General features: G+C 45.2%; 1 protein-coding gene across 1 annotated transcript in view; it reads left to right on the forward strand.

The window, feature by feature from the left end:
* LOC139754149 (insulin gene enhancer protein ISL-1-like) overlaps positions 1-22,865 on the forward strand; it is a 478,425-nt gene extending 455,560 nt beyond the window's left edge. Inside the window, exon 9 of the mRNA XM_071671298.1 lies at positions 22,778-22,865. Coding sequence (XP_071527399.1) covers positions 22,778-22,783 — 6 coding nt within the window. The 3' untranslated portion in view covers positions 22,784-22,865. The remainder of the gene's footprint in view (positions 1-22,777) is intronic.
* The last annotated feature ends 971 nt before the right edge of the window (positions 22,866-23,836 follow it).

Here is a 23,836-nt window from a genome sequence, read left to right on the forward strand (position 1 = left end):
TCTCTCTCTCTCTCTCTCTCTCTCTCTCTCTCTCCTCTCTATCTATCTATCTATCTATCTATCTATCTATCTGTCTATCTCTCTCTCTCTCATTTTCTAATGCACCGTATATTCTTTGTACTTTCAGTGCTGTGGAAGACTCATTCTCTACCCTTTTTTTTTCCTTTCGGTAGTTTACTTTAGACTCTTGAATGGCTATGGTATACACAAGTTACCCAAAGTATACTCATATACAGCTAACATGGATCACTTCAAATTCTCACTGTATATCCTAAACTCAGACACACACACACAGACGCGCGCACACAAAGACACACACACACACACATGGATTCAATCTGAGTAAGGTGTTGGGGATGGGACAGAGTGAAGGCAAGACCTCGGTGTGATTATTACCCGAGCGGGAAATGAATTACAGGAATTTGCATGTGAAAGAGATCTTTGGGGGTCAACGTTGTGCCTAATTCGTCGCCAGAGCTACACATTAGAAGACGTGTGAAAGATACGAATCCTGGCAAATATAAGAATCCCATTCAGACGCATGAAAAAGGACATGTTCGTCAATCATTGCACCACATGTATAAGACCAAGACTAAATTACATTTCGCAAGCCTGGTCACCGCACCTAAAGAAGCGCAAAAAAAAGGTCTGATTGACAAGGTACAGAGAAGGGTCAACCAAAATGGTACCTGAATAAAGAGAAATGAGCTACAGTGAGAGGCTGAGGGATACACGGCTGTCCACTACGGAGGAGAGAGAGAGAGAGAGAGAGAGAGAGAGAGAGAGAGAGGTGAACCTGGTAACACCCTTTAAGATTCTACATCAGCTGCGTGATACAGACTGAGGAACACGAGATACAGCACCATAGCACCAGAGGCCATAACAAACAAGCTAGGTAAAAAAGAAATGCTAGGATGTTAAGAAGTACTGGCTTAATGTTATGGTGTTCGATGGCTGGGATAAACTGACCATCGAGGCAGTGAATGCTGGCAGTTTACGTAGGCTTGAAAGGCTGTTTGATGGCTTCGAAGGTTCAGAAGACAGGGCCTCCACGAATACAGGAGACTCTCTCTCTCCTCGTCTTGTACAAATAGCTAATCGCGAAAAAAAAACAGATACCTGTGGCTTATTTGACAGCTCAGCCCCTCGGTCATCATAACCCAAGTGTCGTAAAGTCGTGCTCGTGGGTCGTATCGCCATGCTTAAGGGCCCTCCCAGAAACGGCTCTGTTAAGCACCATCCCGCTTCAAAACGGCCACGCTCAAAGGCATCCCACTTCACACCGAGCCTGTCCACACTCAAACCACTTACAAGGATTGCTCCAGGACGCTCTGCTCAAAAATAGAACCCATAACTATCAACTGATAAAAAAAAAAAACCAAGCGATTATGAGACTATCAAAATCAGTGAACAAATTAGACTCCTTACTTTTTGTGAGATGAAAGTTAACTTTTTTTTTTTCCTCGCTACTAAACACAATACAACTTAACCCACCTGGTTAACTAACATCTTACCTTCAAGCTTTGGACATCCATTCCTCACCACCACAAGGGATCCAAATCCCATCCTCATATCCTTAGGGACCATCATCTCATGCAGGACGGAATCCTAGAGGACCAATTCCTAAGTTAAGAACAGAGGAGAAAATCCTCTCTCTCTCTCTCTCTCTCTCTCTCTCTCTCTCTCTCTCTCTCTCTCTCTCTCTCTCTCTCTCTCTCAACCTACCATTTCTCCCCCCCAAAAGACAGATGGTTATCAGGAACTGGTTATCTTTTTTTTTTTTAAAAAAAAAAAAAGGACATACGATGCTGGTGTTGAGCGCCCAGCAAGCAACAGCAGGGAGTGTTGGGGAGGGCATGTCGCCTGCCACAACCTCACGACACCTGACAAAATAATTGATAATTGTGCTACCACTGTGGGGCGCCTCGATGACACCTCATGTTTGCTCCCGCCTTTTGGCTTGTGCAGAGGAAATAGTGGCGAACGTTTCTGTCTTTACTCGATAACGTCAGGGTTTAAGGGACACTACCTGAGTTGTGGTGTTCATATAGCGACAGATGCACCTATATATATATATATATATATATATATATATATATATATATATATATATATATATATATATATGTATATATATATATATATATATATATATATATATATATATATATATATATATATATATATATATATATATCTTTTCTTTTCTTTCAAACTATTCGCCATTTCCCGCGTTGGCGAGGTAGCGTTAAGAACAGAGAACTGGGCCATTGAGGGAATATGCTCACCTGGCCCCCTTCTCTGTTCCTTCTTTTGGAAAATTAAAAAAAAAAAAATAATGAGAGGGGAGGATTTCCAGCCCCCCGCTCCCTCCCCTTTTAGTCGCCTTCTACGACACGCAGGGAATACGTGGGAAGTATTCTTTCTCCCCTATCCCCAGGGATATATATATATATATATATATATATATATATATATATATATATATATATATATGTGTGTGTGTGTGTGTGTGTGTGTGTGTGTGTGTGTGTGTGTGTGTGTAAAGTTTAATGCCTCCAAGACCCAGTTTCTACCCATCTCTCTATCGAAAATTCCTCACAACTTTACCCCCTCTCCTTCGACGGTTCTGCAATTCCATCTCTTGACTCAATGAACATACCTGGTATCGCTGTAACATCTGCTCTTTCTTGGAAACCCCACATTACGGGAATAGCTAAGTTTGCCTCAAAGGAGGAACTCGGAGTCGTTTAGATATCGGAGTTTCTTTTCTTCCGAACAGTTGCTCCGTTTATACAAAGGTTTGATTTGTATGTATGGAGTACTGCTCACACATCTGGGGTTGGTTCTAGCTCTGCATCGTTATTTGACAGGGTTGAATCGAAAGCAATCCGACTTGAAAGCTCTCCAACGCTAACTCCAGTACTTGACCCCCCTTGCTCTAAGCCACAATGTTGGTTCACTTTCCCTCTTCTGTAGGTATTACTTCGATTTTTGCTCCCGAGAGTTGGCTGCTTGTGTGCCCTCGCCACTAGCTAGACCGCGCAATACTGGGCGAGCTGCTGCGTCACGTGATTACTGTGTGGCCGTTGATAACTCAAGGGTGGGCCGTTTTGATAACCGTTTCTTCACTTACACCTCAAAGCTTTGGAACTCTCTCCCTTCTCATACCTTTCCCAATATCAATCACCCGGCACGTCTTCAAAGACAGATTTTTGAACTACCTCCAAAATTCGTGAATATTTTTCCTTGTCTCTTTCACTTTTATAATCCTCTCTACATCTCAGTTAAGGTCCTGCCGGCCTTGATGTGGTCTATTGTCTGTGATTAAACCCTCCAACGTTGAAAAAAAAAAAAAAGGTTTTCTGATACCAAAATTAAACTGATTTATACAAGCATTGTTACGCCATGATAATTTGGTTTATAGTTATGAGTGAATAATACATATCATTATGTTGCGCCTGATAGATGTAAGGTAAACAAAGACGATCTGTATTGAGAAGACGCAGAATGTGGGACGTTAGGGTCAAAGTTGTTTGTCCTTTTATTGATACGGGTTCAGTGGCCTGACGGAGAGGATACTGTCTGGTAAGGAAACCTAATTGTGTGTAAGTAAGGCAGAACGTACACAATCATACACGCAAAGAAATGCGTACACACACACACACGCACATGCACACACACACACACACACGCATGCACACACACACATACACACACACACACACACACACACACAGACGCACACACACACACACACACACACACACACACACACACACACGCACACATCACAAAATTATCTGATATGCAAAGCATATATATATATATATATATATATATATATATATATATATATATATATATATATATATATATATATATATTGGAAAGGATCACAATTTTGCGCGTGATCAAGATATTCCTATGAGTCCACGGGGGAAATGAAACACGAAAAGTTCCCAAGTGCACTTTCGTGTAATAATCACATCATCAGGGGAGACACAAGAGAAAAAATATAACAGTCAGTTGATATACATCGAAGAGACGAAGGTAGGACGCCATTTGGTAAACATGTGATTGGACAATCACATGTTCCAGTCATCGTACAAGCAAGGACGTATAGAGATACACGCATCATTCTAAGAAGATATCATGCCTCTGGATGTAGTTCAATCTATTTGATACAACGACGCGATTTTCTCCAATATTTACGCTTCACGTTGCCTCCTCTTATGGTACTGTGAGACGAGGTGCGATTGGGTAAGTGGGTGCAGAGTTTAGAGGGGTGGATAGAGTAGATAGATGGTTTGTAGACGATTCGATAGATTAGACAGTAGATAGATAGATAGACAGATAGTGAATAGTTCGAATAGATTAGGTGGTAGATGGGTATATAGATAGACAGCCAGATTGGCCGATTAAATGACTGATAGACAGATATATAGATAGCTATCAATTAGACAGATCAAACAGATACAATTGTCTCGATAAATAGATAAACTGACAGAAGCTTTGAGAGTTATGCAGGGAAACAGACAGACAGAGATGTACAGACAGGCTGAGCTGATGGCAGGTGAAGAGCCCGAGGCAGAGCAGGACTCGTGTTCACTGACCACCAGACAAATGGTCAGGTTGACAATTATGTTGTGGCCGGGAACATTCCGCCCGCCACCAACACCTCCTCTTCCAGACTGTCTTGGTTATGAAAGGAGAGAGAGAGAGAGAGAGAGAGAGAGAGAGAGAGAGAGAGAGAGAGAGAGAGAGAGAGAGAGGAAGGCAGAGGGAGCGAATCAAGGCAAAGAGAGACATATTAACAGAATGTTGAACGAAGGTCTGTTCTTGCCACCACTATCACCACCCACCACAGCCTCCACTATCTCCACCAACCACCACCATCTCCACCAACCATCACCATCTCCATCTCCTCCATCACCACAATAACAAGTCTGTCTCTCCCTCCCTCCCTCCCTCCTTCCCTCTCCCCCCGTCGTCATCTTGTAAGGAACTTCACGTGGATACATCACACATCTTCCTGAATTGGAAGTCAAGGTACGAATCTCCGTCTCATAGAGGCAGCAGCAGCTGCTCAATTAGCGAGAGGCGGTGTGTGGTGTGTGGTGGTGTGTGGTGTGTGGTGGTGTGTGGTGTGCGGTGTATGGTGTGTGGAGGTGTGTGGTGTGCGGTGGTGTGCGGTGGTGTGCTGTGGTGTGCGGAGGTGTCTGGTGTGTGGTGTGTTGTGTGGTGTGTGGTCAGTAAGCTGGTGTTGGGGAGGAGTTAGGAGGGCCAGGAAGTGAGTACCTACTTACATACCAATCAGCCAACCTACCTACCAACCCGCCAACCTACCAACGTACCTACCTACCGACCTGCCACCCTACCTTGCCGACCTGCTTCCCTCCCTACCTACCAACTTACCTCCCTCCCTCCCTCCCTCCCTCCCTACCTCCCTTCCTACCTACCTACCTACCTACCTACCTACCTACCTACCTACATACCTACCTACCTCCCTCCCTCCCTGGTGGCCAGGCGTCGTCACGCGAGACCCTTGCATGTGGCCGTGATCACCGTTCCTTTCAGCGTTCATGCCACGCGAAACGCGGCCAATTACAGCCCCGGGTTGTAATTTCTTCCTGAACGTAACAGAGGGTAATCTTTCACTTATGTATTGCGTCCTTGATGAGCACGATACGTGGGCAAACGCGACAATAAACCATTTTACTCTCTCTCTCTCTCTCTCTCTCTCTCTCTCTCTCTCTCTCTCTCTCTCTCTCTCTCTCTGGAAAGACAGTGCTGCTGGGGAGAGTCTGTGATTGCTTAGGAAAATATCCATTTCCTTGTCACCTTCTTCCTCCACCTTCATGGCTTACTCATTTTTCAACAACCTCGACAGAGCTTACACGTAACCATTGACTTTATTAATACTCTAATTCTGTATGTATCAACTTGTCTCCAGTGTAATAGCCTTTTTTCTCTCTCTTTCACCCTCGCCTCCGCTCTGATTCAACCCTGACGTAGATTGCTACCTCGGTCTACTGCAGGTGCGCACATTTTCTCCTCATCTGTCCACTCATTTCTCTCGTGAGGCAAGATGTGTAGTTGTTGGATGGGGGCGCCTCCCATCCGGTATGGCGTATGCGCGAACGGTATCACGTAAAGAAGCCCAGATGACCCCCAGCGCGTCGTCAACATATAATCCTTCGTTTGGTCATTTAGAGCAAATTAGATGCAACGAAAAAAAAAAGGGACAAGGAAATCCTTCAGATCAAGGCGATGGATTAGCATTAACCTGACTGCTGATGCCTTGGGTGACGCAGTCTTCATCCTCCAGCAGCCTTCAGCTGTCGCTCTCTCTCTCTCTCTCTCTCTCTCTCTCTCTCTCTCTCTCTCTCTCTCTCTCTCTCTCTCTCTCTCTCTCTCTCTCTCTCGCTCGCTCGCTCTCTCTACCCGGGCCGATTTAGCTGCTGAGGAATATTTTTAGAATGGGTAGAGGTGGTGGTGGAGGAGGAGGAGAGATACGTTGATGAAGGGATGTAGCTAAGGTAGGAGAAAGTTGAGGAATGAAGAAAGAAGGTAATGAAGGAGGTGGAGTAACGGAAGATGGTGAAGAAAATAAGGTAGGTTGAAAGGAAAGAAGAAGAAGAAGAAGAAGAAGAAGAAGAAGTAGCAGAAGAAAAGCGAAATAAAAAAATGATGGGATTATGTCCTGCACATTTGAAGACACGAGCTACATCGGAAAAGGTGAAACTCAAACTTCTGGCTGACCGCCCACAACCACACCCGCATCGGAGTACCTTCCTGGCAGCGGGTCGACCCGGCTGGTCGCAGCCCAGTTGATAGAGGCGAGTGGTTGAAATTTTCCCTCTCCACAACGACTGAAAACACCCTCGCGGGAATCGTGAGATTTGTCTAGCCTGAGTATTTAATCCCAGAGAATGACCATGCCTCAGTCCATTACCGAACAAAACTAGAAAAAGAAAAGGGAAAATCTGCTAATTCTACTCCAGTCAGATAACTGAATGTGTTTCGACAGGTTTGTGATCCCATGCAGTACCTCCGGAGCTTCCTGTGCTGTAGGTCCTTTCTCTCAAAATCACCATCATTACACCAGCCAAAGCCTCCTCTTCGGGAACTACAGACGTGCAAGTGAACAGTGACTGAAATAGGTCGTCTGTTGGAAGCTTTGATTCCTTGTTGTTCAGCCAGATCCCCGTGGCCGTCCATCACTCCACATACGACCGAGTGTAGGTCGTATGAGGGGGGGACACACTGCTCGTTCATCCCAGCGGCCAAAGTGGTGATTGATGCTTTCCACCGACTCTCTCTCTCTCTCTCTCTCTCTCTCTCTCTCTCTCTCTCTCTCTCTCTCTCTCTCTCTCTCTCTCTCTGTGTGTGTGTGTGTGTGTGTGTGTGTGTGTGTGTGTGTGTGTATGTGCGTGTGTGTGTGTGTGTGTGTGTGTGTGTGTGTGTGTGTGTGCGTGTCTTTAGCTCCTCGAAGGAGTACGTGTTGCGTTAGGCGAGACGTTAGTATTGGAGATGTATATGTAATTCCTAGAGTTGCTGCCGGTGTGGGTTTTATTCATGCTTCTATCATCACCCCGGGATGGTCCTTCTGAGAGACTCCTGGTGTAACCCAGCCCCCAAAGCTGCCCTTCTTTCACAGCAGGGGAGTTACGGACTCCTGTGGAACAGTGAGTTCTTTGACGAGGCTTTGCTCCCGATGATAACATCCTCTACCAAAGGTTGGCAGTTCGCTGGCGGTGTAGCCTCATGCAGGCGGAGTTCGGCAACGACAACCCTGCAGGTGCAGTCAGGTGTTTGTTACTGAAATTAAGGTAAATGTCCAGCCCCCAGGGGGAAGATTAGGCTAGGTTATCATAAGTTCAGCTCATATTCCGTCATTTTCCTTTGCCTGCACGTGATATTCCCTCAGCATGCTCCCCCTAACCTCGTAGCAACCCTGGCTATCAAAGAGAGAGAGAGAGAGAAAAAAAAAGGAACTGTCTTCTATAACGTTTTGTGCGGATAGGATAAGTTGGAACGGAGGGTTTTCACAAGCGCTGGAAGAGTAATCCGGACGATGTTTTTCCCCCAGACCCGACCACTGAGGAAGGCTGTAGCCGCCAGTAATTGAGCGACGCTGGACTGAAATATCTTTTTATTTCCGCTGGCCAAAGCGAACCCCCTCACTGCATTTCCTGTGTGGGTAGAGTCACTCTACATGTCCACTTCACATGTCCACACGATTATATAATTTCCGGTTGCATGTGGAGCTTTCCAGGCTTCCAAAGTCGTTTGCTAGAACGAGAGAAAAAAAAAAAATTCTGTCTAAAGGCGCAGTGAAACAATGCTGTTTGTTCGATGCCTTGGTGTTTACTGAGATGTAGATCCTTCACTCTAAGTTGGTGTTTGGTTATTGCCGCCACCGTGCGCGCGCTAGCAGGCGCAGTTCCCCGCCTCATCCACCCAAGTGGCTCATACGGTAGGTTTGTCACTAAGAGCCCTGATGATCCCTCTCACCAGTCTGCCTCACCAGTGAACCACAACCATACATTCTCTCATCACTCGACCTCACGAGGACATTACGTCTACTTTCTTAGGCTCTTGCAGGCCACCTCGCCACTCTTGAAGACCATGAGCGTCGGCGAGGATCCAGAGCCTTCCAGGAGACATCCACTGTCCAGCGTCAGACCCAGTGTTCCTGGTGATGCCCACCCCGCTACGGGTGGGACGTGAAGCAGTGACCGAACTCACGAGACAGTTCGAGGGAAGAGCACAGAGACATCATCACACGAGCGAGAGGTTGATAGGAGTAATGAGGGGATTGATCTACTGCAGTTTTCACTGAAGAGAATGAGTTATTTAAGTCTTACTCTTTCACAGTTATAAGAAATATTAAAGACACTGGTCCTCTTATGAATAGGTTCTTCACCTGTCGGTTACCAAATGTCTTCCTAGAGCCGTAAAAAGCCTCCAAATACTACTACCTTGTAGTGGGAGGAGAGAAACTTTACGATGTTATGATTAGACCTGTAAACATCCATTCCACACACACTGACATTACGAGCATTAACTGAGGACTATTTTGATCAGAAACTTGCACATGGCAAGCCAGTCCTAACAAGCTTATGCAGGTACTGGCACCTCCCAGAAAGGCAGAAACTACATCTGCTAAAACAGGTGATCTCTCATGTATCGTATCCTCGGCTTCTGATATGCCCTGGCCCCCTCAGATCACGCAAGGTGATGATGCAAAGAAAATATGGTTCTTGATTCATCAACTAACGAAAAACATCCCTCTAGTGAAAACAGTGGGCTATAATTCAACACAAGTCCAGCGAGTACAAGTCTGAGAGAAGCACAAAAGAGTTAAAGCAGAAACAAGGAGACAACGAAGAGATGTAGACGTGTTCAAGATCTGAAGGTGTGCACAAGGATGAGAGAAAGACGCCGTTCATCCATCGCCTCGTCTGGCTTAGCTGATGCTTCCCATGCTTACTTACACACACACACACACAAACACACACACACGGGCCTCTAAGTTGAGGTAGTTAGCTTTACTGACCATTAGTCAGTACGGGCCAAGCCCGAGGTCGAACTCGCATGGGTTCGAATCGTAGACGTGGCAGTCGGTCTGCGCCCAGCCCAGATGTTCACAGTTTCCTCAGGACTGGGTCGATGAACAGGTACCTGACTTAGGCTGGGTTATATATGTATGTATACTGACAGGAGTGAAGACATTATACATTCACAAAAGGTTAAAAGACGAGGCAACACGAGTGTAGCTCACTCCGTACTTATACCAAATATTCAGTAAACCTGAAAATCACTGAAAATGTTCATCACTTCATTAACAGTGGAAGCTTCCTTGGTCAAGACAGAGCCAACTGATGCTCAGTAATTGTCTCAAATGGAAAAGACGAAGGTCAACAATAGATACACTTAATGAACAAACACAGCAAACAGTGAACAACAATTAGAACAGCATTAAAAACACATATGGAAGATCATCCATTAATTTCCATCTCTGGTGTACAAATAGTTCCCCTCATGATTTAATCGTAGGGAAATGTATTGTTGGAGACCCCCAGTAACATTATATATCAAACAGAAGCGTCCAGTCAGCAGTTTTAGCTCAGTTTTGGCAGAGAAGACTGCGAGTACAATGACTTAGTTACTTACTGTGCCTGTCGAGGACTCTTTGTTGACAGGTGTTGTCTGGGATGTATAAACGAGTCCACAGATGGTAAGATAAACAACCCCTTGAAGATGACGATACGACCCATGTGTACGACGGCGCGACCCTTAAGCATGACGGTACGGCCTTACAGCACGACGACTCGACCCTAGAACACGACGGTACAACGCTTGAGCAAAAGGTTAGGGACCCTTGGACAAAGGTTCAACCCTTGGGGCCGACTTTAAAGCCCCTTGAGCTACGTTACCCCCCTTTGGCAGACTTCAACCCTTGAGCACGACTTTAAAGCCCTTGAGCATGACGTTACGACCCTTGCGCACGCCGTTTTACAAAAACCCTTTTAAAGATGACTTTTACGACCCTTGCGCACGACGTTACAACCCTTGAGCAGCCCGTTACGCCCCTTTGGGAAAAAGCCCTTACCCCCTTGGCACGACGTTACGAGCCTTGAGCAAGACAGAATCACCCTCGGGTATGATTGTCTGGCCTTTGACTTCACCCATATTAGACAGAGCGAAGACCAGGCCATCATATACAAAGGTCTTACTGTCGTGCTCAAGGGGTAGTACCATCATTTTCAAGGGTTAGTACCGTCATACTCAAGGAGTAGTACCATCATACTCAAGGGGTAGTACCATCATACTCAAGGGGTAGTACCGTCATACTCAAGGGGTAGTACCATCATACTCAAGGGGTAGTACCATCATACTCAAGGGGTAGTACCATCATACTCAAGGGGTAGTACCATCATACTCAAGGGGTAGTACCATCATACTCAAGGGGTAGTACCATCATACTCAAGGGGTAGTACCGTCATACTCAAGGGGTAGTACCATCATACTCAAGGGGTAGTACCATCATACTCAAGGGGTAGTACCGTCACACTCAAGGGGTAGTACCATCATACTCAAGGGGTAGTACCGTCATACTCAAGGGGTAGTACCATCATACTCAAGGGATAGTACCGTCATACTCAAGGGATAGTACCGTCATACTCAAGGGGTAGAAACCATCATACTCAAGGGTAGTACCATCATACTCAAGGGTAGTACCGTCACACTCAAGGGGTAGTACCATCATACTCAAGGGGTAGTACTATCATACTCAAGGGGTAGTACCATCATACTCAAGGGGTAGTACCATCATACTCAAGGGGTAGTACCATCATACTCAAAGGGTAGTACCATCATACTCAAGGGGAAGTACCGTCATACTCAAGGGGTAGTACCATCATACTCAAGGGGTAGTACCGTCATACTCAAGGGGTAGTACCATCATACTCAAGGGGTAGTACCGTCATACTCAAGGGGTAGTACCATCATACTCAAGGGATAGTACCGTCATACTCAAGGGGTAGTACCATCATACTCAAGGGATAGTACCGTCATACTCAAGGGATAGTACCGTCATACTCAAGGGGTAGTACCATCATACTCAAGGGGTAGTACCATCATACTCAAGGGATAGTACCGTCATACTCAAGGGATAGTACCGTCATACTCAAGGGGTAGTACCATCATACTCAAGGGGTAGTACCATCATACTCAAGGGGTAGTACCGTCATACTCAAGGGGTAGTACCATCATACTCAAGGGGTAGTACCATCATACTCAAGGGGTAGTACCATCATACTCAAGGGGTAGTACCATCATACTCAAGGGGTAGTACCATCATACTCAAGGGGTAGTACCGTCATACTCAAGGGGTAGTACCATCATACTCAAGGGGTAGTACCATCATACTCAAGGGGTAGTACCGTCATACTCAAGGGGTAGTACCCTCGGACTTGCAGAGTGAAAGTACCACTTATTGTTAGACACGAATAACACAGTCTTGCGAATATTGTTAGAACGTATCAGTGAATGTTAGATCATTCTACCATCGTCCTAACTCCGTCACTTCGAAGCAATTGGGTAAATAGATTGGCCTCTCTGTCACACGCCACCCAAGACTGAACTTTCTTCATCCTGATTCCCAGTCCAGAGCCAGTCACCAGGTGGTGTTGGGCCAGTTCCTCAGTATGCTTATGAGGAGGCGTCGCAAGGCTTATCTCAACTCCCCCTCCACCACACACACACACACACACACACACACACACACACACCCCGGCAACCACCGATAAAGGGTAAACAGGTTGACCAATCTAGCCAAAGTTTGGCCACAGTCTGCCGGAGGTATTGATTGGCGTCAGCCCCCCCCCCGCTTCCCTGAAGGATACAGCCAAGGGCTCTCTCTCTCTCTCTCTCTCTCTCTCTCTCTCTCTCTCTCTCTCTCTCTCTCTCTCTCTCTCATACACATACGCCAGCCACCTTCACCAGACAGACCTGCATAATAAGACCAGGTCTTCAAAGGTCTTCCTTCCAGCGATTGGGGGGGGGGGGACAAAATATACGTACATATATATATATATATATATATATATATATATATATATATATATATATATATATATATATATATATATATATTCACCAAATGACGTCCTAGCTACGTCTCTTCGTTGTATATCAACTGACTTATATTTCTTTCTTGTGTCTCCCCTGATGATGTGATTATTACACGAAAGTGCACCTGGGAATTTATCGTGTTTCATTTCCCCGTGGACTCATAGGAATATACTTGATAACGCAGTAGATTGTGATCCTTTCCCAAAGAAGGGACAGAGAAGGGGGCCAGATGAGGATATTCCCTCAAAGGCCCAGTCCTCTGTTCTTAACGCTACCTCGCTGACGCGAGAAATGGCGAATAGTATGAAAGAAAGAAAAGAAATATATGTATATATATATATATATATATATATATATATATATATATAATTCTCTTTGACGCTTAAGGATATTGCTTGGATCTTTCATTATGCTGGAGGTGGCTACGTGTCAAGGGGTTTAATTTCCCGCCATTTCGGTGCTCCAAGTGTGGCGGGTGGGTTGCCAGCGGGGGATATTCTTCCAAGACGGGAGCCTCGATCCCAGGGATGATCTCGGCGGCAAAACTTGAACACAGCTTCCAGGAGGAGATTGGGGTGGAGTGAGGGGGTACTCGTGCCGAAGAAAAAAAAATATTTGATATTATACACTAGCCATTCCATTCATAATTTTTTTCCTCTCTCTCTCTCTCTCTCTCTCTCTCTCTCTCTCTCTCTCTCTCTCTCTCTCTCTCTCTCTCTCTCTTTCTCCACTGAAATACTCATATATATATATATATATATATATATATATATATATATATATATATATATATATATATATATATATATAGATAGATAGATAGATAGATAGATGCATACATACATACATACATACATGCATACATACATACATACATACATACATACATACATAGATGAAAATACAGAGTGAGTGAGTTTGTGTGTGTGTGTGAGAGAGAGAGAGAGAGAGAGAGAGAGAGAGAGAGAGAGAGAGAGAGAGAGAGAGAGAGAGAGTTCATCTCCGTTATCATAAAAGTAACGTTTTTTCAATTGGCAACTTGTGTGGTGGTGGTTGGGGGGATGAGGAGGAGAAGGGGGGGGTCGGTAATTTACCATGGCGATCTCAGCCAGTCCAATGGAGGCTTTGTGTCACACCCCAATTTCCTTAAAAGCACAACACCGTTTTACGCCCACTCGCGGGGCGCGTCCACACCGCCACCCAGACCCCGATACTCCGACTCTCTCACTCCGACACCTCCTCCCTCCCTCCCTCACTCCGACACCTCCTCCCTCACTCCCTCACTCCCTCTCTCTCCCGACCCCCATCACCACCTCGACCCCACCTCCTCCCTAACCACCTACTCCCGGCAGACGTGTTCTTGTGTGTGTGTGTGTGTGTGTGTGTGTGTGTGTGTGTGTTTTGCTCTATATGTGTTTGATATATGTAGAAACCGTTTGAGCACGGCGGTACGACCCCTTGAGCACGGCGGTACGACCCCTTGAGCACGGCGTGACGACCCCATAAGTATGGCGGTACGACCCCTTGCTGTGATATGATACTTACAGTAGCGTTAATGAGACATAATGATAGGGGTAATCATTACGATGATTATAATGACTGACGATACTATTACTACTGTTACTACAGTTGCGTTATAGTAGTAGTAATAGTGATAGTAGTAGTAGTAGTAGTAGCGATAGTAGTAGAAGTAGTAGTGTAGCAGTAATACTAGTAGTGTAGTAGTAGTAGTAGTAGTAGTAGTAGCAGTAATACTAGTAGTGTAGTAGTAGTGTGCTGTAATACTAGTAGTGTAGTAGTAGTAGTAATAGTAGTAGTAGTAGTAGTAGTAATAGTAGTAGTAGTAGTAGTAGTAGTAGTAGTAGTAGTAGTAGTAGTAGTAGCAGTAATACTAGTAGTGTAGTAGTAGTGTGCTGTAATACTAGTAGTGTAGTAGTAGTAGTAATAGTAGTAGTAGTAGTAGTAGTAATAGTAGTAGTAGTAGTAGTAGTAGTAGTAGTAGTAGTAGTAGTAGTACTAGTAGTAGTAGTAGTAGTAATACTAGTAGTGTAGTAGTAGTAATACTAGTAGTGTAGTAGTAGTAGTAATAGTAGTAGTAGTAGTAGTAGTAGTAGTAGTAGTAGTAGTAGTAGTAGTAGTAGCAGTAATACTAGTAGTGTAGTAGTAGTGTGCTGTAATACTAGTAGTGTAGTAGTAGTAGTAATAGTAGTAGTAGTAGTAGTAGTAATAGTAGTAGTAGTAGTAGTAGTAGTAGTAGTAGTAGTAGTAGCAGTAATACTAGTAGTGTAGTAGTAGTGTGCTGTAATACTAGTAGTGTAGTAGTAGTAGTAATAGTAGTAGTAGTAGTAGTAGTAATAGTAGTAGTAGTAGTAGTAGTAGTAGTAGTAGTAGTAGTAGTAGTACTAGTAGTAGTAGTAGTAGTAATACTAGTAGTGTAGTAGTAGTAATACTAGTAGTGTAGTAGTAGTAGTAATAGTAGTAGTAGTAGTAGTAGTAGTAATAGTAGTAGTAGTAGCGGTACTAGTAGTAGTAGTAGTAATAGTAGTAGTAGTAGTAGTAGTAGTATAGTAGTAGTAGTAGCGGTACTAGTAGTAGTAGTAGTAATAGTAGTAGTAGTAGTAGTAGTAGTATAGTAGTAGTAGTAGCGGTACTAGTAGTAGTAGTAGTAGTAATACTAGTAGTGTAGTAGTAGTAGTAGTAGTAGTAGTAGTAGTAGTAGTAATGGTAGCAAGAAGAAGACGACCTCCACCAAATGCCAGGAGTCTAGACGAGTATATTTTCAATCGTTGTGGACATTCTCTACCGTTGTTACGGGATGTCTTCCCCCCAAAAAACTGACCAGCATGACCCTCATTCCTCTCTCTCTCTCTCTCTCTCTCTCTCTCTCTCTCTCTCTCTCTCTCTCTCTCTCTCTCTCTCTCTCTCTCTGACCTGAAGTTTTATGTCATCCGATTCGTAATTTTCGTTCTTGTCCTTCCACCCACACCTTCCACCGTTCCTTCCACCCACACCTTCCACCGTTCCTTCCACCCACACCTTCCACTGTTTCTTCCACCCAGAATAGATCGCTCTGGTGTGACAGTTGCCCTCCCTCACGCAGCGTTGTTTACCTGGCTCTCCCCACTACCCGTGCAGCGTGAGCGCATTCCGCTCCCTACACTTAGCGTCTCTCCTGCTCGCCCACACTTAGCGTCTCTCCTGTTCGCCCACACTTAGCGTCTTTCCTGCTCACCCACACTTAGCGTCTCTCCTGCTCGCCCACACTTAGCGTCTCTCCTGCTCGCCCACACTTAGCGTCTCTCCTGCTCGCCCACACTTAGCGTCTCCCCTGCTCGCCCACACTTAGCGTCTCTCCTGCTCGCCCACACTTAGCGTCTCTCCTGCTCGCTACACTTAGCGTCTCTCCTGCTCGCTACACTTAACGTCTCTCCTGCTCGCCACACTTAGCGTCTCTCCTGCTCGCTACACTTAGCGTCTCTCCTGCTCGCCCACACTTAGCGTCTTTCCTGCTCACCCACACTTAGCGTCTCTCCTGCTCGCCCACACTTAGCGTCTCTCCTGCTCGCCCACACTTAGCGTCTCTCCTGCTCGCCACACTTAGCGTCTCTCCTGCTCGCCCACACTTAGCGTCTCTCCTGCTCGCCCACACTTAGCGTCTCTCCTGCTCGCTACACTTAACGTCTCTCCTGCTCGCCCACACTTAACGTCTCTCCTGCTCGCCACACTTAGCGTCTCTCCTGCTCGCTACACTTAGCGTCTCTCCTGCTCGCCCACACTTAGCGTCTTTCCTGCTCGCCCACACTTAGCGTCTCTCCTGCTCCCCTAATGAACGGTTGTTGGCAAGAGGCAATTTATGAGCCCGGGATCCATCGCCGTCCGAGCAGCATATATCACATTTATTCCTCCCGCGCTAAGTGCATCTGTCATCAAGAATTCAGCAAAGATCTACACTGTGCGAGTCGTCAGTCTCCCGCGCGCTGCTCCACCGGGAGTTTGTCTCCACCGACAACCCCGCCACCCGCTATGAAAATCGAACCGTAATGCAGGATACAGTCGGAAGATGAAATATTGAAGCGAGCTAATACAGAAAGCTTTTCTTTCACATCACCTATAGTTTCCAGGGGCCTGGAGGCAGCGGTGGTGAGGAGGAGGGGTTCCAGTTGTGTTACTGATGCATCGAGGGAGGGAGAGAGGGCTGGGTTGGGCTAGGCTGTCGAGGCCAGTACTCTCTTGTGATGTTTATTGATGAAGGAAGGGTAAACACAGACGCTCGCTTCTGGCTAATTGAATAATGGTTGACAAGTGACTAAGCTTTAGCGTTGCTTCCCACAGGTGGCCACCTTGTTCAGCTGTGTGTGTGTGTGTGTGTGTGTGTGTGTGTGTGTGTATGTTTTCTAACAGGCTGTTTACGTCCCGCGCGTTAAATGCAATGAACCACCCCGGAAAATGGATCACGCCCTGATTAACCACCATTTTCTTTCACGCTCTTTTCGTTCAACTTGACCAAGAAGTCGTCATCAGGTTATATGAGGCTAATGTCCAGAGGGAGGGGGAGGATCGTAGTAATAGTCCTGGACCCCACTGAACGACAGATCCAGTCCTGGGAATACGTGTTTACTGAAGGCGTCCAACCGCCCTCGTGCCTCTCTCTCTCTCTCTCTCTCTCTCTCTCTCTCTCTCTCTCTCTCTCTCTCTCTCTCTCTCTCTCTCTCTCTCTCTCTCCTTGGTCATATACTTCATATGCACCACAGGTCTGCCAACACTGACAGCCAAGTGCTTCCTGCGCACACGCACTCTCTCTCTCTCTCTCTCTCTCTCTCTCTCTCTCTCTCTCTCTCTCTCTCTCTCTCTATCTATCTATCGACGCTCTTAGCTCAACTATTTCATCGTCAGTCCTTACGTATAGCCCCATCCCCAGACACACCTCTTGTGTACATATAATATCAAGTAGCCATAGCTGTATTATCCATTCCTATCTACATCATACATTTCTCTATACATTATATATTCGTATCTGCGTTGTGCGTACCTACCTGACCCCCGATTAATGAATGAATGAATAAATGATGAAGGTATTTGATCACCTACCACCCCCCTCCCCCTCCCCCGTACAGCACGTCAGTACGATTCTTTGAGCGCGACAATACGATCCTTGACCAAGACGGTACGATCCTAGAACTCGACGGTACGATCCTGGAACTCGGCGGTACGATCCTGGAACTCGACGGTACGATCCTAGAACTCGACGGTACGATCCCGGAACTCGACGGTACGATCCTTGACCAAGACGATACGATCCTAGAACTCGACGGTACGATCCTAGAACTCGACGGTACGATCCTGGAACTCGGCGGTACGATCCTGGAACTCGACGGTACGATCCTAGAACTCGACGGTACGATCCCGGAACTCGACGGTACGATCCTTGACCAAGACGATACGATCCTAGAACTCGACGGTACGATCCTAGAACTCGACGGTACGATCCTGGAACTCGACGGTACGATCCTGGAACTCGACGGTACGACGCTTTGAGGAGGATGGTGGTACAGCCCTCGAGCACACCGGTACGATATATGAGCAGTTAGCAGTAATTTACGACCTTCTTGTTTACCTTGCTCACGTCACTATGTATGTGTGTGTGTGTGTGTGTGTGTAAAGTACGTGCTTTTAACTCTCGTAGGTCAGAACATGTGCTGTAGTTGCGTTTGCTGAAGTCTCATGAATATCAACAGACGTGTAGCATGTCTGGACAATATTGCCTTGAAAGGTAATTCGATAATCACTATGGACAAATGGTGTTGAAAAGTGAGAGTATGATGATGGCATTCTATTGTGTGGAGTTATAATGAATTTTGTTGTACAAGTAATAAAATCATGGTCTTTTATCTATTTCTTTTTCATTCGGTGAAATAATATGAGGAGGGGAAAAAAAAGAAGTGTGTCTTGATATAACCCTCAAAGTCTCCGTTAGGTTCACTCCACCTCCTCCACCTCTTGGGTAGGTCAGATCACTACTCCATCACCTCCAAAGACTGTATCAAATGACTCCATCACCTCCAGAAAACTCGAGGTCACATCACTCCATCGCCCCTAGGGTCGAGGTCAGATCACCACAGAGGGAAAGCACAAGCAAGCAGCTGGGATGGAGCGTCTGAGGGGAGACTGTGAACACGTAAAGAGTTGAATCGGTAGAAGAATAGGATCGAAGAGTCTACAAGATGACGCCGAATGATCAAATTGGTTTTCTCAGATAGAGGAAGATATCAGTTGATATGGGAATGTGAGGAGAGCTGGGGTTGTGGACGATAATATAGAAATAATAGATGTATTTTGATTGAGATGTGTAGGACTAGCTGTGAAAGAAGATTAGAGATGAAGGGAAAAGGATAAGGGAAACTATTTGTTGGAGATGGGGAGGTATGGGTGTACTTGAACGAAACTTTAGTATCTGAGCGAGATTCGGCATGGGAGACCCCCACTCCATAGGGGAAACGGAGTTTTCAGTATCTGTCGATGACAGTGTAACGTGTGATTTGTGTTAAAGGTGATTAGAATCTTCTTTGAAGACGTAACCATTATTTTCCTTGTGTTTTAGGAGTCAGATGACTGTCTGTGCTGTCATGGCCATGTTCATTCATCCATCTTTAACGACGGGCGATACAGCAAGGGGCAAAATGATAAGGTTAAAGTCTTATCATTCATCAAATAAAAAAAAGAAATACAGTGGTGTCCGCTTGAGTTCCTTACGTGCCTTTGCCAACTCGACTTTTGAGAATGGAAAGGGTACAAGGACACAGGGAAGGGAATGAGAAGAAGAGAATTCTACAGTTTCGCTCTCCAAGGAAAATAAGGTATCATAACGACCAGTCCTCGTTGTGACTGGTGTCTGCATAGAAACTATGAGAAGCAGCGCCACTAGCAGACGCTCAACCCCCGACGCGAGCGCTGGATGAAATGATACTCGTAGAACAAAGGAGAATGAGCAACATGACCTTGAACGGTAAGGGACGCTTGGTGGAGAGAGAAAAAAAAAAAGAGAGGTGAGAGTAAGAGCGATGATGAGGTGGAAGACTTCTGACTCTCTGGTCTAAGAGGGAAGTGAAGTAGTGTTGCATGTATGGGAAGGGCGCGAGTGGAATACGATTTCGTGAAGAATGTGTGGGAAAAAGAAAAAAAAAACCGATACACAATTAGTCGGGCCGTTTGCTTCAATAAACAGATGGATAAAGACACGTATATCCTCTCTCTCTCTCTCTCTCTCTCTCTCTCTCTCTCTCTCTCTCTCTCTCTCTCTCTCTCTCTCTCCCGGGGCCCCTAATATTAGCGAACAGTTGACCGTGCGGATTTGTGTGTGTGTCACTCAGTCAGTCAGTCAGTCAGTCGACACACTGACGCGTGCTCTGCGATGTTAAATGCTTATATACATGCTGATGATGAGGGAGGGGTATGAGTTATTAAAGAAAACGGAATAAAAGTAGATGAGAGAACTCTGTGTGTGTGTGTGTGTGTGTGTGTGTGTGTGTGTGTGTGTGTGTGTGTGTGTGTGCGGTAGCTTCGCCGTCCGTGTCAGAAGGGCGTCCGACCAGGAAGGGGACAACATTAAGGTTCCATATCTCCAATTTGCTTCTGAAGACCTCCTCTTCCAAGATTCCCAAGGACCCCGGGCGCGCATTCCCAGAGTCATCGTACTCCGGCATCCCGCGAGCTGTCCGCCCCACCCCTTATTCTTGGCACAACCATTATCGTCCAATATCTTAATAACTTCCCCTTACCCTACCATTTTCACCCTCACCGCCTCCCGACATAAAGATCAAAATGGCCGGATATTCCCACCAAAATCTATCGCGTCAAATTGAATGAGTTGCAGAGGCGTATAATGTAGCCCGAGGCGGGGAAACATTGACCCTCATTCTCTCGGGCGATTGGGCTCAATTTTCCCTATAGTGTAATCTGGTCTTGTGCCGTAATCCTGAGGACAAACACGATCAGGTTGGCCATTTGGAGATTAGTACGCCCGAATAAAAGTCTATTTTGATTTGATTAACCACGTAACGTAATTCATTTGGTATTCATACTGTTATTCATCGGGCCCAATCATAACGCCTCCGGGGCAAGCCAAATAATGGCGGTCGTTAGCTGGGGTTGGGCGCGCGCAACCCGGATCACTCATTCCTATCCCGCCAAAACCATCCACCAACTCGCCCCATTTTATACCCGTGCGTCTCTTTGGGCTAGTGCGGGTAAATACTGGGATTCAAGTGGTACTTCCAACCACCCTAGACTTACCCGGGTCTATTATGAAGTTCTGGGGAACAGACTGTCCTCTTCGGTCACCGTTTAAGATCCCCTACGCTGGAGGAAGCGAGAGTCGCCATCTTTGTACGTCATACGCTGACGCCCTACCGTCGATGGGAAGGAAGGGATCTGTCGGGTAACACTTACGACAAATACAATTCCTGGTTACTTTATATATATATATATATATATATATATGTATATATATATATATATATATATATATATATATATATATATATATATATATATATATATATATATATATTCATTACAGCATATATTCATGTCGTCAAATTTTGCGACAGGAAAACCATGATAAACGTAACTTTGAACGAAGGAAACCTGGAGGAAAGGGAAGTGTTTTTAAACACCTGGGAGCGGACATAGTGGCAGATGGGACCCCGGGAGCAATAGAGTGGGTGAGGGGGAGTGGGTTGTTAACGCCCTAGGTGCACTGAGGAGCTTGTGGTAAGAGAGGTCACTGTTTGTGGGAGCAAATATGGGAATGTTTGATAGTATAGGAGTCCTGACGGTGGGATATGGATGCGAGGTAGTAGATGATACAAGGAATAGGAGAGGTACAGAAATGGGTGTATAGACTGGAAGTGATTTGCTGGAGGACAATATATAGTGTAATGGGGGGTTGATCGAATAAGGACCGATAAAATATAAGAGGTGTAGTCATAAGAAGAGTATGGTTGAGAAAGATGAAAAGGGGTTCTGATGAGATGGTTTGGACATATTGAGAAGATGAGTGAGGAGAGACCAACCAAGGGAGGATGTACATATCAGAGGTGGGTGGAATGAGGCGATAGGGAAGAGCGAAGACGAGATCAAAGGATGGACTGAGAGGAACTTTAGGTGATCGGCGCCTTAGCAAGCAGGAAGATGTGAGGTCGCGGGTCGGATAGATCTAATTGGAGCGATATGGTAAGCAGGGAGCGACGTGCTATGAGTTGGCTAAACCAGGATATAAAGAGACAGTCAGGAGAAACCACGTACATGTCTGTAAGGCTTGAGTGTGGACAGGAAACTCTGGTTTCTGTGCATTATACACGAAGACAGAGAGTGAACGTGAGCAAATGAGGCCGTTTTTCGTCTGTTCCTGACACTATCTTGCAACGCTTTCTGGTAGTGTGTATGTTGGGTGTGTGTGTGTGTGTGTGTGTGTGTGTGTGTGTGTGTGTGTATGTAAACTGTATGATTACATATCAAACTATTTCACAGAAATGGATTAAAATCATCATATTACAATGTGAAAAAAAAATCATGATTTCTGATATATGCGATTTATATATATATATATATGTAAACAAAGAATAGGCATCGAGTACACGATTGGCCAGTCAGAGAGGTCGTGGATTAGGTACAGACTGACCTGACTGTGTGTTGAGAGGTCATGACTGGCCAGTCACTGAGGTCATGAAACTGTTGTTTTTATTCTTCTCGCCACTCGGGAAAATTCAGTCATTTCTTCTTCATCATAGTTCCAGCGTAATGTCCATACTGACTTTAGAATCTCTCTCTCTCTCTCTCTCTCTCTCTCTCTCTCTCTCTCTCTCTCTCTCTCTCTCTCTCTCTCTCTCTCTCTCTTTAACATCAGCTTATACACCCACTAAGAATTGTCTTCCATTCGACGACGATTTCTGTGAAGGCTTTAGGGAATCACCTTCAAATGAATCTTTGAATCATTAACCAGTCAAAACGGGCAATATTGATGCTGCATTTCTGTCAAAAAAAATATCATCCACCAGCTCATCCAATATTTATCTTGAGTAGGATATGTTATTTATTCATAAATATATATTCATTGTCCCTCTCTGACTTGCAGACTTGAAGCCAACTGTTTTCGGAGCATTGAACACCCTGAACACCGCCATGAAACAAGGACAAACAATATACAAACGCATATTGAAGGTATTTGAATTATTCCTCTTTTATTGATTTATCATTAGAGCTAAAAACATTATATAACATTCCTGATAATGATGATGGTGTGTGTGAGTGCACGAGAACTCTCTTTCCTTCGTTATATCGGATGTCTTGGTTACATTATGCATGATAGTGTCCTTTTACAAATGTTTACCCTAGCTGGATCCTCCGTTTTCTAGTTACAACCATTTGTCACATCCGTACCGAACGTCCTCGAAACGGTTTCGGAGCTTCATCGAGGAATTCTGAACCCAAGCCATTATAGATCCACAGGATGACCGTTTTGTAGATGTAATGGTAACTTGATATAAAAGATCCCCTTTTGTGATGAACCAGCTTTGGGATCAATAGTTTTGGAATGAGAAAGAGTATTTATGGCTTAGATTTAGATACACATTTACTGTGGCTTAGATTTAGATATACATTTACTGTCGCACTGTTTCGGAAATCCTTCCTATTTTCGAAAAGAAATTACGTCATTGTAGGTACACCTTCGTCAGGAATGGTTTTGTGTGTGTGTGTGTGTGGATGAGGTCGCTCTTTCGTGGGTTCGTGACACCACATCATAATTGCGGCAGAAGGCAATCAGGTATAGAAGAGAAACTAAAAATTGAGAAAGTATTGAATAAACGAATAGATTTTATCATCGAGTATGTCAATAGATTATCCTATACGAAATACACAAGCGGTAGTGAATTCCTTGGGTCATTTGAACGAGTGATGTGTAATATTCCCCAAGGCCTTCGACCCAGCCGTATCCTCTCGACCCCCAGCACAGAGACCCGTCAGTTGTTCATTCATTTGTGTATCGTTCAGTGTGTCATCCTCATCTGTTTGAGGTATACGAATTTGAACGTTTCTATTTTGTGCTTAAAGGTTGCCGTGCATTTATATCTAGGGCAGTGTATTATGTAATACTCTGGTGCTGTACTCAACATGCCCCCACCCTCCAACCCAA

This window comes from Panulirus ornatus, chromosome 16, assembly GCF_036320965.1.
Source record: "Panulirus ornatus isolate Po-2019 chromosome 16, ASM3632096v1, whole genome shotgun sequence".
In the NCBI taxonomy this organism is placed as follows: Eukaryota; Metazoa; Arthropoda; class Malacostraca; order Decapoda; family Palinuridae; genus Panulirus; species Panulirus ornatus.